Source organism: Lissotriton vulgaris, chromosome 7 (assembly GCF_964263255.1).
Source record: "Lissotriton vulgaris chromosome 7, aLisVul1.2, whole genome shotgun sequence".
NCBI classification, from domain to species: Eukaryota; Metazoa; Chordata; class Amphibia; order Caudata; family Salamandridae; genus Lissotriton; species Lissotriton vulgaris.
In genome coordinates this window covers 148680092-148697874 of record NC_141695.1, presented here as the reverse complement: position 1 = coordinate 148697874, position 17783 = coordinate 148680092, and the positions used below count along the sequence as shown (strand labels likewise).

General features: G+C 47.9%; 1 protein-coding gene across 1 annotated transcript in view; it reads right to left on the bottom strand.

Moving 5' to 3' along the window:
- The window catches only part of LOC147701029 (phospholipase A2 inhibitor NAI-like), a 205356-nt gene that overhangs the window by 105445 nt on the left and 82128 nt on the right, over window positions 1–17783 (bottom strand). Inside the window, exon 4 of the mRNA XM_086929841.1 lies at window positions 100–249. Coding sequence (XP_086785967.1) covers window positions 100–249 — 150 coding nt within the window. The remainder of the gene's footprint in view (window positions 1–99; window positions 250–17783) is intronic.

Genomic DNA, 17783 nt, shown 5'->3' with positions numbered 1-17783 from the left:
ACATCATGCAAGCTCATTTAACCCTGTATTAGCAAGGATCCAAACCTCCCACTGCTGCGCAGTTGTTGGGTGACAGCCAAACATGAAGGGTGCACTTACCTGGCCGGCTTGTTTTCCCACGATAACTGAAGCACTGAGTCTGACGTCCAACACATTCGATTACTTTCTCAGTTTTACATTCCTCAACAGTGTCTTCTTTCATGCAGTCGGGGCATTTGTATCCATTGGAGGTCAAGTTTATAGGCGGAACTTAAATCGACAGAAGAAATTAATTAGACATCTAGACTTTCAAAGATAAGTAACAAAAGTCATTGAAAGCACCCACATCATAAAACATAAATAACAGAAGGGAAACGTCACTCTGTATTGATGCTAACATTTTAAAGTGCGATGGCGCAAGGAGCACAGCCTAGTGATACAGCTAACAACATTTCTAAGGATTCCATTAACATAAGAAAGAAGATAAAGTAGGCATGACTCTGATTGCTCTTCTCCAGAAAACTGTTGAGTTGTTTGGAGGGGAGGTAAGTTGTTACCCTGTAATGTTTTTTAAAGTGAATGAGTGCATGATGTCACTTTCTATAGTGCCCATGCCTCCAAGCATCGCTTTGTTTGATTTAACCTACCTGGCAGCCAGAATTCTCTCCCCTAAGTTTTATGTCTTATTTGTAGCTTTCTCTCCATGGCTAGTTTTTTTTCTTGTTTTCTCCCAATTGTTAAGAAGTTTTGGCTGAACACAAGTAAATGTTTTTACAATAGCAACACTGTATTCAAACAAAATACTTTACAATATTACCCCAAGCAACACACCCTTCTGTAAAAATTTAAACTTCTCACCAGTAGTGTCTTAGCTCTGTCTAATTCATAAAACCTGCGTAAAAAAGTATGACCTCTGCTCCAATTATTTCCGTCCTACATTTGAAGTATTTTTTTGCCTTTTGGAGAATAGGGACCTAAGCTCAGAGGACGGTATTTACTCTGTCAGGGCAACGCAGTAAAATACTGCATTGCTCTGATGGAGTACCCATCCTCCAAATTTAGGGCCTCGTTTACAAGAAATTGGTATAGGGTAGTAAATATTGCAGAACTCCCTTATTACAATATGAAAGAGCAGGAATGCACAACAAGTACAGGATACAGTGCATGTTTAACCTTTCAGCCAGTGCTGGCAAGATGCGGCCGTGGCGTGGGCTGTGTGAGCAGCTCAGCCTTCTGCTTCGCGTTCCTGAGAGGGGGATACTCTTCTCAATTGAACCGGGACTGTTCCGAGTGATATCGTTGCCGAATATCGCTCTGTGCTATTCTATCAATGCAGCTTCTAATGCAAGTAATATAAGCAATGATTAATGCTCCATTCAACTAAAATACTATTTTGGAGCTATGCAATTGCTGAAAGGCTGAAAGGCGACCGGCGGCCGGACTCGAGTGTTTGTTCTTCACAGTGTGACCGACTCGGAGGATTGGGAGGACCCCTCGCCCTCACCTGCAAAAGCGGTGAACGCTAAATTACTTGCTTTTCTCTCGGCGGTGTGCCCCGCTGTGGCGTCTTTCAGCGATTCTGTTCGATTTCCAAAGAGTGGTGGTTCGCGGCCAAGGAGGAGCTCGCAAGAAGAAAATGCCGCCCAAAGTCCAGTCGTAGGCTCTCACCCGGAGCAGTAAAACAAAACAACCGATTGTGGAGGGAGCTACAGTTCAAGTAGCAGGCATTGAAAGCCCAGAAGGTGAGACGGCCAGCGGCGCTAACAGGGGGGGGGGGGCGATTCATCTCTCAAAATTGGTGCACCCTCTCGGAGCCTTAAGAAGGAACCCTCTGACTTCGAGCTTTATTTGAGAAATCTGTCAAGGCAAAAAATCCTTTGAACAATAGTGATTGAGTTATTGTATCAAGCTCGAATGTTGCAGGGACTTAGGACCCAGTTCAACATTAGGCAATATATGAGAACAGGGGTGTTATGGTAGATGAAGTCCAGACTGGTATTAATTCAGCACTTGAATCGCAAGTATTAGCACAAGTTATACAGGAAGCAGGGGAGAATTTTATCTCCTTATCTGACCATACTTCAGACGGTAGTACTAACATGAGCAAAGATTGGGCTGAGTACAGCGCTGGAAGCAGCTCGGTGGAGGAGGAGGAGGTGGCGCTGAGAGTCAATTCAGCTTCCCCAAATATATGCGTCTCGACGGTAAGAAGACGTAAGAAAAGAGGCTCGCAGCGGTCTGTAAATAAAAATATTGAATCAAACCCGGAGGATCCTAAAGTGAATGGTGGGGCTTCAGTGAATACGGTAGCTGAGGGTGAATTTGCAGCCAGTCTTGTTACCGAGGACAATGGAAATTCCTCAGCAACTTCTACAGTAATTACCTTAACCACTATTTAAAATACAATGATGACCCATCAGGCCGAAAGTAAAGCTGAAAATGTATGTATGCAAGCTACTTGCTCTAAAATGAAGAACGCTGTCCGCCGAGCAATTAAAATATGCACTGAAACAGCCGACAGAGTGACTGAGGCTGAGGTGAGGATCATAGCTTTGGAAGAAGAATCGACCGCACAGAAACAAGAACTTGAGCATGTTAGAGCTTACAGGGACGATCTTTCTCATAAACTAACGGGCTTGGAGAACCAGGCCCGTAGAAACAATTTACGTTTTCTAGGTATACCTGAGAAAAAAGAGGGGGACGATACTAAAAAATTTGTTGCAGAGATATTATCAGAAGCTTTTCCAGAGTTGAGGTCATGGGATTGGGCAAGAGAAGTACAAAGGGCACGCTGATTTCCCTTTTCAATTAAGACTACTCGTCAGGGGGAGGGTGAATATCCCTGTGCAATCTTAGTGTGCTTTAATAGCTTCCTTGCAAGAGAAGAGATATATGCTCTAGCTAGACCTGACAAACAAGCTACAGCCAAGCAATGCTCATTTTTTGTGAGGCCGAATTTTTGTCAGGCCACAGTGGCCACACGATGGCATTTTCGGCAGCTAATACCTGATTTTCATAAAAAGGGGGCCATTGTGTTTCTGCAAAACCCGGCTAAGTTAAAAATAATTTGGAAAGGACAGACTAGATGTTTTTTATCGGAAATTAAAGCTAAGGAGTACTTAGAGTCTTTATGAGGCTTTATGAGTAAGATGGTTACAGGTGCGGCAGGGTATATCCGCTTTGATCCTTATCTGGTTCCTATGTGGTTTTCTAGTATAAATGATTTCTCCCACTCAGGGTCCGCGCGGAGTTGAGGGGGCACGGCATTCCATACTTTACAGGAACTGAGAATTTCTGAGCCTCATGTGTTGGGGAGGGAGGGGGGGTGGGCGGTCATTGACTGGGGGGGTGGTGGTGGTTTGGGGGATGGTGGTGGGTGGGGTGTAAAGCAGCGGTAGCTACTTTTGAGTGTACAGGAGAGCAGAATAATTTTCTATATTTATCTTGTAAGGGCAATACCAGACAGAATAGAGGAATACTAATCATGGTGATTCTTGAAGCATCACAATGGATATGAAAATAAAACTATCCGCCAGATTCATCATTGTCCCTTTTTGCGAGTCCTTAATAGTGATTAAGGACTTGCAAAACGGGATTCATGTAGGAATCGCAAAATAAATTGCGATTCCTACAGCTTCCTTATTTGTGATTAGCAAATTGCTAATCCCAAATAAGGAATAACTCCCCATTCATTCCTATGTCGCAAATAAGGAATAACTCACCATTCGTTCCTATGGGCCTTTAGGAATGAATGGGGAGTTATTCCTCATTTGCGATTAGCAATTTGCTAATCGCAATAAGGTCTTGCACGGCTGAATATGTCATGCACTATGCAGTGAATGTCACAGTAAGCACAATGCAAGTGAGGAGTGAACACACATGAACTACATCATGCTCTGTATGAGAGACACCACCATGTACACCCTCTGGGACTCTCTCAAAACCACATTGCATGTCTGTCCCACCAATACACAATGCCTGTTGAGACACTCACACAACAGGTGCACAGTCAAAACTAGTGCAGTCAGCACTCACCTGCTCCCCTGGTCGGCCATACAGCTTGCTGTACTGTGGTAGGAGGTCATCCAGCAGGGCCTGGTTTTCCTCCTCAGTTAATGCTGGTGCCCTCTCCATCGTACACGACATAGGAGTCCAGGGAATGCAGAGACAGCAGCAGTGTCCAATGCTGTGCAGGCAAGTGCTCTCTCACAGCCACATGCAGCCTTAAATCAGTGCTAGTGCTGCTGAGGGGCTTTCAGTCTCAGGAGTCCTGTGTGATAGGCCAGATAACTTTGCATCCTACGTTTCATCCAATCCCTTTAAACATAAGGCCCTGACACACATTTGCATGGTTTAAAATTTGAGCTTCAGCTCCACAATAATTTTGCAACATTGTATATTTTGCCCAACTGACTTTTGCAGGACAGCTGTAGCACACACTCAAATCTCAGTATCCATGACAACCAGCCTGCATTAAGGGTCTACTACTCGTCCCCTAGGTGTCCCCTAAGTAGTTTTTGAGATCCATACACGTGTACGGTGCATTTCACGTCGCGTGTGGCACCATTTTAATAGTGAGACGATGCGCACACAAGCACGTAATGTCGGGGTACGGTTCGCTGGGGTATGGCACGATTCCAATAGTGAGATAATGCGCACACACGCACGTAATGTCGGGGTACGCTTTGTTCGCATATGGCACGATTATAATAGTGAGACGATGCGCACAAACGCACGTAATGTTGGGGTACGGTTTGCTCGGGTATGGCATGATTACAATAGTGAGACAATGCGCACACACGCACGTAATGTCGGGGTACGGGTGATTCGCGTATGGCACGATTACAATAGTGAGATGATGCGCACACACGCACGTAATGTCGGGGTACGGTTCACTTGGGTATGGCACGATTACAATAGTGAGACGATGCGCACACACGCACGTAATGTCGGGGTACGGTTCATTCGCATATGGCAAGATTACAATAGTGAGACGATGCGCAGACATGCACGTAATGTCGGGGTATGGTTCGCTCGCATATGGCACGATTACAATAGTGAGACGATGCGCACACACGCACGTAATGTCGGGGTAGGGTTTGTTCGAATATGGCACCATTACAATAGTGAGACGATGCGCACACACATACGTAATGCTGGGGTACGGTGCATTTTACACAGTGCGTTTCACACACATCAGTGAATGCAGGGGTATAGTGCATTTCACACGGTGCGTTCACACGCATTTGTGAATGCAGAGGTACGGTGCGTTTCACACGCATTTGTGAATGCAAGGGTACGGTGCATTTCTCACCCTCACGCATGGCACCATTACAATAGTGATGTGAGGCACACACAAGGCAGGGATGTAGGGGTACACTTCAAACAAGGATGTGTATCAAGTTCTTTTCATTTCATACTTACATGTGGAGGCCTTAGGTGTGGCAGGCAGTGATATAGCACAGGGCATCTGATCTAGTTGCCCAATTGATGTGTGCTGGCCTGTTGACACATATCATGTGTGATGGGGCACTATGTGGTACACATAACCTTTACACTTGTCACAGGTGTACTATTATGCAAATGTCGCCATGCACATCAACACTGGGATGGCACAGTCATCACTATGGGCATCTGTCTCATGATGCCAGGGACCGGGGCACTTTGTCACTTGACATTTCACGCTCAGCATGACCCTATTTGACTATGTCCGGTGTGTGTCATGTCAAACCTTGAGCTTGTTGTTTTTGTTATGTAAACTGCATCTGCTGTTGGTGCATCTAACATGGGTCTGTGTTGAGATGGGGAATGGTTTCACATGTACGCTCACCGTGCCACATGTGCATTTCCACGGCTTTTGGGTCGGATGGCCTCAGACATCAATTTTCCCAAGGTACACATGTCTGCATCCTGACAAGGACTGAGTAGTTTTTTTGTCACATGCACACCTTTATCGCTATGTGTTTGATATGTACTTTTGCTATTCCATGTGACTTTGTTACCTTGACCAACTCGCTTTCTTCGCCGAAGGAGCTTTTTAAAACTGTGGACTCCTTAGTCAAACTGCAAGCCCCGGACCCTGTCATTCCTTCGCAGGACCTATGTGATAAGATTGCCTCCTTCTTCCACACCAAAATTCAGGAAATTCACCTGGCCCTCGAGGTACAAAGAACTTGTATCAGTGCACCCACCTCAGGGGTTGAGATGAGCACGACTACTACAGACATCTCCCCGCCATGCACCTTGGACTCTTTCCCCCCGCTGGCCTTACAAGACCTGGAGTTACTGCTAAACAAGACCAAGTCTGGTTCTCCCTTGGATTCCTGCCCGCTGAAAGTCATCAAGCAGTGTAGGGAGACCCTCCTGCCACCACTGCTAGAGGTAATGAATCTAGCCATTAGAGACGGTGTTTTCCCCACAGAATGGAAGAAGGCGGTAGTAAAACCCTTGTTAAAAAAGGCCTCCCTGGATCCGGAGGTCCTAAAAAACTTCCGGCCTATCTCGCTGCTTCCTGCCCCAGCGAAGATGCTTGAGGCACATCTCAACAAGCACCTCACTGTCTTTGTGGAAAGCTCGGGATGCCTAGACTCCTCCCAGCATGGATTCAGGAGAGAATTTAGCACCGAGTCAGCCCTCACCATCGTGCTCGATAAGATCCGCACGACAGTAGATGGGGGCCAGACCTCTCTCCTGGTCCTGCTAGATCTATCTGTGGCTTTCGATACCCTCTCCCCCTCAGTTCTTTCATCCCGGCTGAGGGAGGTGGGGGTGAAAGACACAGCTCTGGATCTTCTGTCCTCTTTCCTTACAGGGAGGGAACAAAGAGTCAAGCTGGGGGAGTTCCTATCTCCATCCCGACCAGTGCTGTGTGGGGTCCCTCAAGGGTCGGCACTTAGCCCGACCCTTTTTAACATCTATGTGACCCCACTAGCCAAGCTAATAAGATCCTTCGGGATGGAGGTAGTGTCCTACGTAGACGACACTCAAATCCTCGTCTCTCTCCCCCATTCTGATGTCCTAACCGCCTCCAAGTTTAGATCTTGTATGGAGGCGGTTGGTCATTGGATGATTCAGAACTCCCTCAGACTGAATGGGGAGAAGACTGAGGTGATGGTGTTTGGGGGGAAAGAAAACATCTGGTCAGCCAATTGGTGGCCTGACTCTCTAGGAACATGCCCTTCCCCCACAACATCTGCCAAGAATCTCGGGGTGCTGATAGACCCTGCCCTTGACTTGGGCAGCCAGGTGAGCAGAACTGTCTCCACCTGCTGGGGTTTGATTCACATCCTACGAAGGATTAGGAAATATCTTTCCCTGCAGGCTAGAAAACAAATAGCTGTCGCACTCATTGGTTCTCGTTTGGACTACTGTAATGCGCTGTATGCTGGGCTTAATAGGAGCCACCTGCAGCGCTTACAGGTAGTCCAAAGCGCCATAGCCAGATTTGTTCTGGATATTCCCAGACGTTCCTCGGCCACTGCGGCCAGGAAAACGCTGCACTGGCTACCGGTAGAACATCGAATCAGGTTCAAAGTCCTATGCTTGACCTACAGAGCCATCGCCAAAAACAGCGACTCTGGAATCGGGTCCATCATTTCCCACTACATTCCTGGTAGGGACTTGCGTTCCTCCGGGAAATTGCTTCTGACAGCCCCCCGCGTACGAAGAGCTAGATGGGGTGGCAGGGCCTTTTCCACTCTAGCTCCCAAATGGTGGAATGACCTTCCCCTGGACCTGAGATCCCTCCCGTCTTTACAGAATTTCCGGACTGCCCTAAAAACTCTCCTCTTTCGGCAAGCCTATATGTAAGGTCTTCTATCTCTATTACTGATCATTTTGTTAGGCGCCTTGATACCTGCGGGTTATTGTTTTGCGCATTACAAATCTCCTTCATATCATACCTGTGCATGTGCCTTGCAGTCAGCTGTCTGGATGGATTGACAAACTTCCACTGCAGGTTTGGTGACCTGTGTCACTCAAGTGATATCTTGGGTTGTTCACTTAGACCAGACCAGCAGCTTGTTTCAGGGCATGTCATGTTTATTGAGGGAAACAACAGGTGTATCTGGGTTTTCGTAGGAGTGCCAGCAAGCTGCCATATGTGTCCTGGATGAATTGCACATGCCAGACTCCATAGTGACATGATGTCTGGTAGCAGTTTTGCATGTGCTATGTACCTTGCCATTGATGTTGTCTGACAGTTATTCTCCATTCTTCCCAAATATGTCCTATAGGGCACCGCTTCTACCAAAGCCATTTCCAGACTTGGCTACCATGAGGGAACGTGACTGCATCCGACGTTACAGATTCATTCAACAGTTGATTCAGGACTTGACGAACAAGCTGGCACCACATCTCCAACCGCAACACTGTGCTGACCCCCAAGATAAAGATGATGGCAGCCCTCCATTTTTTTGCGACAGGTACGTTCCAATTAACCATAACTGATGTAGGTAGAATGTCCCAAACGATGTTCAGCCGTGTCTTGCGTGATGTGTTAGAAGCCATGTTGGAGCATATTGATGAATTCATCAAATGTCCTATTCCTGTCGAGTTGAGAGATGTCAAGGGTGAAATCTATGCCCTGGGTGGGATGCCAAATGTAATTGGGTCCATTGATGGGACACATGTGGCTTTGGTGCCAACACAGGCTCAGGAACAGGCTTACCGCAACAGGAAACATTATCACTCAATAAATGCCCTGGTGGTGTGTTTTGCTAACATGCTGATTTCCAATGTGTGTGCACGTTTTCCAGGATCATACCATGATGCATTCATCATAAGGCGTAGCAGGGTGACAAGAATGATGCTGCAGCTGCGCAACGATCGGGCATGTCTTGTTGATGGGTATACTCTGTGTGTCCTGTGTGCTTCAGTATCTTTTGCTCTGTCTGCATCTCATTAACCACTTATTTACATGATGTATATTTGCAGGTGACTCGGGATATCCCAACATGCCATGGCTGATGACACCTCTCCGGAACCCAGGAACAGCTGCAGATCAGCGGTACAATAATGCACACGGGCAGACCAGGCGAGTGATGGAGCGGACGTTTTGCCTCATGAAGAGCCGATTCTGGTGTCTCAATAAGACCGTTGGATACCTCCCATAAACCCCGGACAAGGTCTGTAATATCTTCATCGTGTGCTGCATGCTGCACAACATGGCAGTTGAGATGGCAGTGCCACTCATCCTGGATCCTGAGGAGCAGGAACATCCACCCGTTGAGGCTCAAGGGCTTGGTCACGATGCAAGTGATGAGGAGAAGGAGGATGATATCCGGAGTCATCTCATACGCGAATGAGTATGCAAGCTTGTAGCATTGAGTCACATGTGTTGCAATGTGTGTGTCCATCTGACTGTATGCAAAGTCACTTTGATGTGTGTACTGATGTGTCATGCAAGTGCTGATGTCATGCCACACTGAAATGCACAATGACGTAGCTTTCAATTTACATGTGTACTATATTGTTCGTGTTTTGGTCCTGCCCATGTCTTTAGTAAAGATTTGTAACTGTGAGCCCTTGTGTGTCTCTCATTCCCAGGTTGCTGTGCCTGTTGTCTGTTTGTGTCATCTCAGACCTCCTGCTATTCCTCATGATGATTCCACATGGGCCAAAACAGCGTTCCATGCACAGACATGTGTAAATGTCAGTTCGGGTAAGAGATCCAAACAGGCTTTTTTGGGTTGTTATGGTTTGGGAATGTGTGAGAACTGTTTCTGTGCATGTTGAAGAACCATCCATACATGTCTAATCACCATGGATCAAATTATATGTTGCACCACTCCCATGACAGGACAGTCACCCTTCTTGACAGTCATCTGTTGTGGAGTATTGACTCTAGTGAAGGCATCAATGTGTGTCAACCTTGACCCTGACACATTGCAGATTCCAGGTGTTGACATTGTGTTCTACACCACAACCATAGGCTCCATGGTGAATTGCAGCCTCACTGTGTGCAGCAGGATGTGTTTGGCTCATCCACTTAATCTTGTGTGGCATTACAGTTTCCAATCAATCATGTTGTGAAGGTGTGGGCCAGCGTATGTTCCACATGTTCTGTCAAGTGTCCTGTGAGTCTGTTCGTATGGATGCATTGCCCCTTGTGCCAGTATGTCATATCACTGTCACGTTGCTTCCTCAGGGACGGTGGAGAACACTGCTTTGCAAGCCTTCTTGGTCAGTTGATGTTAACTTTCTATTCCCATGATGCCAGGAACGTTGCGCTGATGACATCACAACGTTTGCTGTAGCTAATGTAAACACTTCTGTTGCACCAGTCGGGTTACGTCAAACCCAGGATTCTCTCGTGGCGTGCTGCATATCCTGGTCACGGTAGGGTTGGTTTTGTGGCAATGCTCCTCATTACTCTCTGTTGATTTCCTGACCAGCAGCTTGTTATGTTAGGCATTTCAAAGCCCAGTTGGACGAGACAATGACTGTCTCTTGTGGGGCTTCCTTGTGTTTACTTAATTCCTCCCTCGTCGGATGAGCTTCTTAAGGCTCTTGCGGGTGATGAATAATTTCCCTTCTTGATTGCCAGGAGTAACTACGGATTGTTGCCTTTGTGTGAGTACCACTGCAGCGCATTAGTATTTTTTAACATTGGAGCATTATTCATACACTGCGAGTACCTTCGTTACTTCATGGCTCTAATTGAATTGAAGCAGCCTGCACAGCGTTATACACCCTTCATTTTTGCAGAAAAACTCTGCTATCTTTTATGTGTCCGTGTTCAAATATCAGATCAAGTATAATTTTCATTACTGTGATGCCAAGTATGATACGGTTATTGTATAGGTCCTGAGGTATTCTGTGAATCAATGGCAAGATGTGTTGAATGCTTATGTTCCCTCCCTGCTGTTCCCTTCCTTTCCTTCCCTCGCCTGATCACCCTTTTGAGTCAGTAATTAATACTCAGACCAAGGGGCTATCGGGAGGTTGACCACTATGATCATCGCTCCTAAATGAGGATTCAAGGAACCAACAGTCCCAGGCAGTCGTGTGCACATTGTCTCACCAGCATTGCAGGTAAACTCCTTGCATGACTGTTATTTTCTTCTGAGCAATGGGACTGGACATGTACATTGGCTAAAGCAGCATGGCCTCCACACAAACGTAATCAATTTGTATAGCAAATGTGTCCCACACAGTACAATGTGCAACATTACTGTCACCACAGATCTCTTGCCAGTTTGCATGCGTCATCTATGGCATAATTGACAAAGATTGTGCATATGGGAGTATGTGTACTGTGGCAACATGCATGGTGTTCATCATAGCTAATGATCCATATTGTGCATGAAGTACATGGTTGTGTATGTATTGTTGTAGCTTGATACACAACGGGCAGCCCACACCTGCTGACGCTGTGTGTACTGTGCGCAGCTTGGCCTTTTGGTGCCAGATCCTGTGCCCGACATTTATGGTGATTGTTCTTTCATTTTAGTTTTAAATGTAAAATGTAAATATAAATGTCAAGGTATTTGTAGAGCACACTGTCACCAAGCGGTTTCCTGGCGCTATTACTCATACCGCTGAGGAACCCATCCTGGCTTTCCCTGTGAAGTGTCCACTCCTTGGCACCGCCAGGGTGAAGCCAGGCATCCCAGCGCTGTTGGGGCCGGTGTGGAGGTTAAGCAAGCTATTGTCCAGAGTTGCAGCGTGGGGCCCATGATTAGAATAGGCACCGAGGCGAGAATTGTCAGGTCCGAGGAAATTGAGCCAAAGACCCGCCGCGGCGGGAATTGAACCCTGGTCCCGGGCCAGAGCTCGGCATCAGGGTCTACCGCTCTAACCATTGAGCCACACTTCTCCACACAAGACACATGAGTAACCATATACTCCTTCCTTTCCATACACCAGTTGCATTGTGCCTTTCAATCCTCCTTCTCTTTCTGTGCTAGTTTTTGCATGGTGTCTCACCCCTTCCACCATCACATGTTCACTCATTCCTACTGCTGTCTCCCCTGCGGCACCACCCCACTGAGTGCCCTGATTCTGATTCTGCAACACAAACACCTCCCAGATGCTCCTCCCTCCCTCCACCCATTGTTAATGCAGGCATCAGCTTGTCAGTGCCACTGTCGAGCCACATCTGTGCCAAAGGCAGGACCGTCTGCGCCTGCAAAGTGCATAGTGCAAGACCCTCTGGTCCTTCCATGACACAGGTAACACAACAGACTCATGCTCCAGCCACCCTCCAAAAGGGAACACATGACAATTATCCACCATGGTATCAGGCAACCCCTAAGTGCAACCATTACAGCTTTGCTGGCTGTGTGTGCAACTCCTACTGCCAACAACGCGCTGCCCCACATGACATGCCCGCTACATCCACCAGCACGCCATTGGATTCTGTCACCTCAGCCAACACAACAGCCCCACACATCGCCTTCATTACAGTGACCTGGTTGAATGCATCCTCAGCATACTACATCAACATTGCCATCACAGACGAGATCACCTACAGGGACCACACCAACACTCCAGGACGATGACTAGCAATTTTATCAGAACTAACCCCTCAGAGTCACATACAACACTAAGGACAAACATCGGCACTTCAGGTTTCACACCAACCCCCAGACCACCCTCAGTCTAACTATCATCTACAGATCTCCAGGCAAACACCCACAATTCTGCTAAGCCATCTACAATTATTATAATAGTCATGTATTGAGCACACATGTAAGCCAACGGGATTGTCCCAGCGCTGTAGTGTGCCGAAAATGAGGCAGCATACGGAAGAGAAACTAATCTAGCGGGCTAAATATCCAGGTCTTAAGGGCTTAGCGAGAATCACATTCATACAGAATCAGACGCAGAGGAAAAGGTAGCTTAGTCAACATTGGGTGGTTACAACCTGAGAGGTTTCACCTCCTGATCTAGGTTTAGCTAAGCAAGGACTAATGAGCAAGTGCTCGTCATTGGAACGTAGAGATCGTGGTTGACAATAGGGATGCAGTCTCCTCGAAAGGTAGACCGTACCACGGCCTTGTCCTGCCCAAAAGGCAAATGTAAGCGCCTTCAATTCCATTTGCGTAGCCACGGCAGTCTAAGACACGGGGAGATATGTTGTCAAAGTGAGACTCCACATACCAGGCAGGCAGCAGCATTTTTGGCCATCTGCAGTATACAGAGCAAGCCTAATGTGAGACGTACGTATGAGACTTTCGCGTAGTGTAAATGGGAGGTAATTAGTGCGAGAAGCACAGTTTTCCGGGATACAATGTGCAGATAGTGTATAATTCTCTTGATGAGTTTACTCTTGCAAAAACAAGCGGCGCCCGCCTCTTGTACCTGTGTGGTAAAGGATAGCTGATTGTCCCATCTTACTCCCAGATTCCTGACCAAGTCCTTGTGTTCCGGAGCAATGGCCAGTTCCTCTGGCCACCACAGATTGGAAGAGAGGGGAGAAGGTTGGTTAAATAAATAGGAACTCTGTGTTAACTGTATTAAGTTCTCAGAAATGGTGGTATATCCAGGCCACAATAATCTAGAGACTATTTTATAGTGTGTCAAAATTAACGGCACACACAGCATTCAAGGTGAATAGCAGCTGAGGCTCATCAGCATATGATATGATTTTGACTTCAGACATGGCAATCGATGCAGCCAGCAGGGTTAAGTAAATATTATAAGATAGAGGGCTCAGAGCAGAGACCAGCGGCATGCCCCACTTCAGTGATTTGACTGGGGAGATGTATGGACAGGTTGGGACCTGCTGTGTGCAGTCAGATAGTAAGGACGATATACAGTTCACCATGAAGCCACCCACGCCTATGGTCTTATGGAGGTTCAGAAGAATGGGATGGGTGACGGTGTCAAATGCTGTAGACAAGTCTAACAGCACCAAAACCGCCTTGGAACCTCCGTCAACCGCCCAACGTATAGAGTCTGCCATTTCAATGAGAGCCGACTCCGTACTATATCCGGGGTTGTAGCTGGATTGAGAGTTGTGAAGGAGGATATTATCTTCGACAAAGGCCATCAGTTGCTGAAAGGAATTATTCACTTAAAGCTTGGCCGGAGCTGGTACGTGAGAGTTAGGTCTATGATTGCAAGGAGATACAGGATCTGCGTTGGCTTTCCTTAAGATGGGCAGGAGGAACACCTGTCTCCACACATCCAGATTAGAGCCCAATTTGAGGGAAAGGTTCCAGATGGAGCTTAAATGGTGATTGGGACTCTTAGCAAGGATGTTATAGAGCTTGGCAGCAAGGGGTTAGTAGGGTAACCAAGAGGCTTCATATGAAACTGTGTTAAATATACTGAGACCACAGAAATGGGAAACGGTTTCACAGATTGATACTCAGACATTGGACAACTACATCAGCAAGCAGGCCCTCACCTACACAGACTACATGGGTCAGGTATACAGCAACTCCTGGCTGGAGTACAACCACAGCACCATCCTGTATTGGTACATCAACATTTGCATCCAGTTGCCCAAAAAACAACACACTGCACCACACTCCGTTACAGATCCACCAAGAACGATTGACCAAAGTCAACACAAACAAGCTGTGTGGCACCCTCACACAGGAAACTCCAACCAACAACACTGGCACACCCTGCAACCGCACAAACTGGATCAGCAGCTGGCACAGCACTCTTCCCACATTTGCGGAATTTCCTGTGAAGTACAACAACAGTTAAGCCACCCGGGACAAGGCAGACCTACTGGACTCATACACGTTAGCCAGACTCATGTGCAAACCTTGTAAAATAAACAACCATCAGTTACCTTTCAGCCCTGATATCCACAACACACAGACATCACCATATCATCAGCACAGACAAGAAGACAACCTTCAGGTATGGCCTAGGCACCAATACACACAACATGAAGGACCTCATCGGCATTGTGAGAGAACTATCTGACCCCAGATCCCATCCAAGAGACATCCCACCCTTGCAAGGCCAAGGGGTTCCCTTGCAACTTACTCCCACTGCAAGCTCATGGACGTACACGACAGCCTCACCACACAGAGGCAGTCAGCGCTATTTTCCACAGGACATACCCCCCCCTTAGGTCCTGGACTCCCGTCAGCAGCAAAGACACCACCCGGCTCATGTACACCATCCACTCCGGCTCTCCATCTGGATCCATCCCACACAACATCTCAATCACAGCATACAACATCCTTCAGGCCCACCTCCGGGACGTCATGAATGTCTCCTTTGAGTATGCCACTTTCCATGGGAGCTGTAGGCATTAAGGAACCCAGGCCCTTCTTTGAAGATGTATGGCTATGCCTCAGGATCTCCTGGAACATCACCCTGCTTCCCACCCGGCAAATGTCATCAAGAAGACAGTCAGCAAGCAACTGACCATCTCACTCCAAGCAAACATCTCCAGGCAGACCGCACCAGACCATCTTACACAGTAATCACCCCACTGCAACAGCCGTCATTGCCACCACCAACATCTTGGACCGTGCTCAACAATGGTGAGTACACCACCCTCACCCCATTGACCTCTCATCCATCATTCTACACCATGTAGTACCATGGTGTCAGATCACACATTTCCAACACTGGGATCCAGAGGAAGGGCCAGGATGAAAGCCCCAAGTACCTCACCAGCAAGACCCAGGGAGTCCGCCTCCCCCCTTTGGCACGTAGTACACTGGGGTCATCGGGCCCAGTACTCATCTTGCAGTGTGACTATCTACATTGTTATCACATTTGCATACAATCTCATCATCATGTCCTCTGCCATTGACACCCAGCCACTCCCAGACCCAACATTCAAGAAGGCATGAGGTTCATTGACATATGGAATAACATGAGCCACATGAGGCTAGACTTGGACAAGACTGGGCTCATCATCTGAGGAATGTCCCCTTACGGCTGGGACAACTCCTTGTGTCACAGCAGCCTCGGCAGCGCACAAGCACACATTGGCCACACACACAAGCAGGTGCTCATCATACACTCCTCGCTTGAACACCATCTCTACCACATGCTGCAAGTCCCTCCGCATGCAGCAAATGTTCATCAGATAGATCCACTCCTAGTCAAGACAGACAGTCACCCAGGTACACGACACCAGCCGGCTCTACTACAGCAACGCCTTCTACGCAGGAACAACAGCCAGACTCCAGGTGTACTTGTGTACATACAGGGTGCATCAGCACATCTCATCCTCAACATCCCCTGCCACAGCCACATGACCGTCCACCTGAGATACCTACAATAGGCTCACACTAAACAGCAGGACCACCTTCATACTCCTCAGCCACACTCATGAGGCACTCCACAACCCCAGCCCCAAACACGAACATGGACGTCTCCCATCCAACACCCCATTGCACCAACTCCGTCCAGCCAACCTGGCGCTGTGCACCAATCTTCACATCCACAGTACAACTGCATGCGGAAGATAGTTCTCCCACATCAACATACAGACCTAGTACTCCCTCCCTGGGTACCTCCACATGACCCATGACCTCTATACCTTCATTACACTCTTCCAAAACTGTCTGTCTGAACAGTATGACAGACCCCCCCCTCAGCAGATTGAAACTATCACAAGTGAGTATAGCATTCCATGTATGTATTTGATGATATATTGTGACCTATGTATGTCCTCGACCGGACTCATATCCCAGTGTATGGATGGATTAAGTTTGTTCCACACTGTGGCATACTTTGACATATCCCCACACGTATGTTGTAGAATGATGGTAAATGACTGCAACATCAATTTCAGTAGTGTTGGTTTTGTTTATTTATCGTTCTTGTACGGGAAACATGAGTTAGTGATGGGTGCTGTACAAAAAGGGGGGGGAATCCAAAGTTCACAAAGGGAGATGTGATGCATTGCAGTTTGAGTCACCAGAGTCCAGACCACAGTGCTTGCCATCATTGGTCAGACTGCAACCAGCAAGTCCATGTGGGAGAGTAGGGCAGTCAATGAGGTGATGCTGTTGCACACAGACTCCAGGTGCCAGACAAGGTGTCCTGGGAGATGCGCAAGGCCCGCTGCCTCTCAGTGTGTCTTCTGTGGACAACCCACCGTCCTGGGGGGACCCTCATGTGCAGGCCTTGACAATGCACGGGACGCTCCGTCGGCCAATTCCTACTCCTTCTCCCTCCCTGTGCCTGGTGGAAGTCTTTGCTTTGAAGTGTCTTGCCTGGTAACACAGGGAGGGTGCTGCATGTTGTCAGCAATCCGACGGAGTGAATGGCTAATGTCCCTTTGCAGTGCCAGGAGCTTAGCCAGTCTTGCCTCCATCCGTCCTTGGTGTTGTTGTTTACTGGCATGTTGCTCGGCCTGCAGGTTTTTATCTCTGTGAGGGCCCCCAGTAGCTGGCTGACCTCCCTGGAATCCCTCCGGTATGCCTCCATGATTTTAGGAGCTCAGACATACCGTTGTGGGCACATCGGCTCGACGTGACCCCTGAGTGCTGGCAGTGGTAGTGTTGTCTGCCCCTCATGGGTGCCCGTCGAACCTTGTCCCTCATTGTCAGACTGGCTCAGTTCTTGAGTGTGGCCAGGGCTCAGCGCTGTCTGCTGGGGTGTGGCTGGAATGGTGGTGGTGGTTGGCGCAGGTGTGCCTGAACCAGATGCTGCATGGTTTGGGGCACCAGAGGTGCCAGGTCGGCCGGGGTCCTCCATGGAGTGGTGAGAGGCGTCGCTGTCTGTGGCATGAGGGTCCTGCGGAGCCTGGGACAGTGAATCATCTTCCCTATCTTTGGGGTTCAATTGCGCATGTTGCCCTGTGGGTGTGAGAGACAGACAATGTTAATGCCATATAATGCAACATCCATTTCTCATACACATTGTAGTTG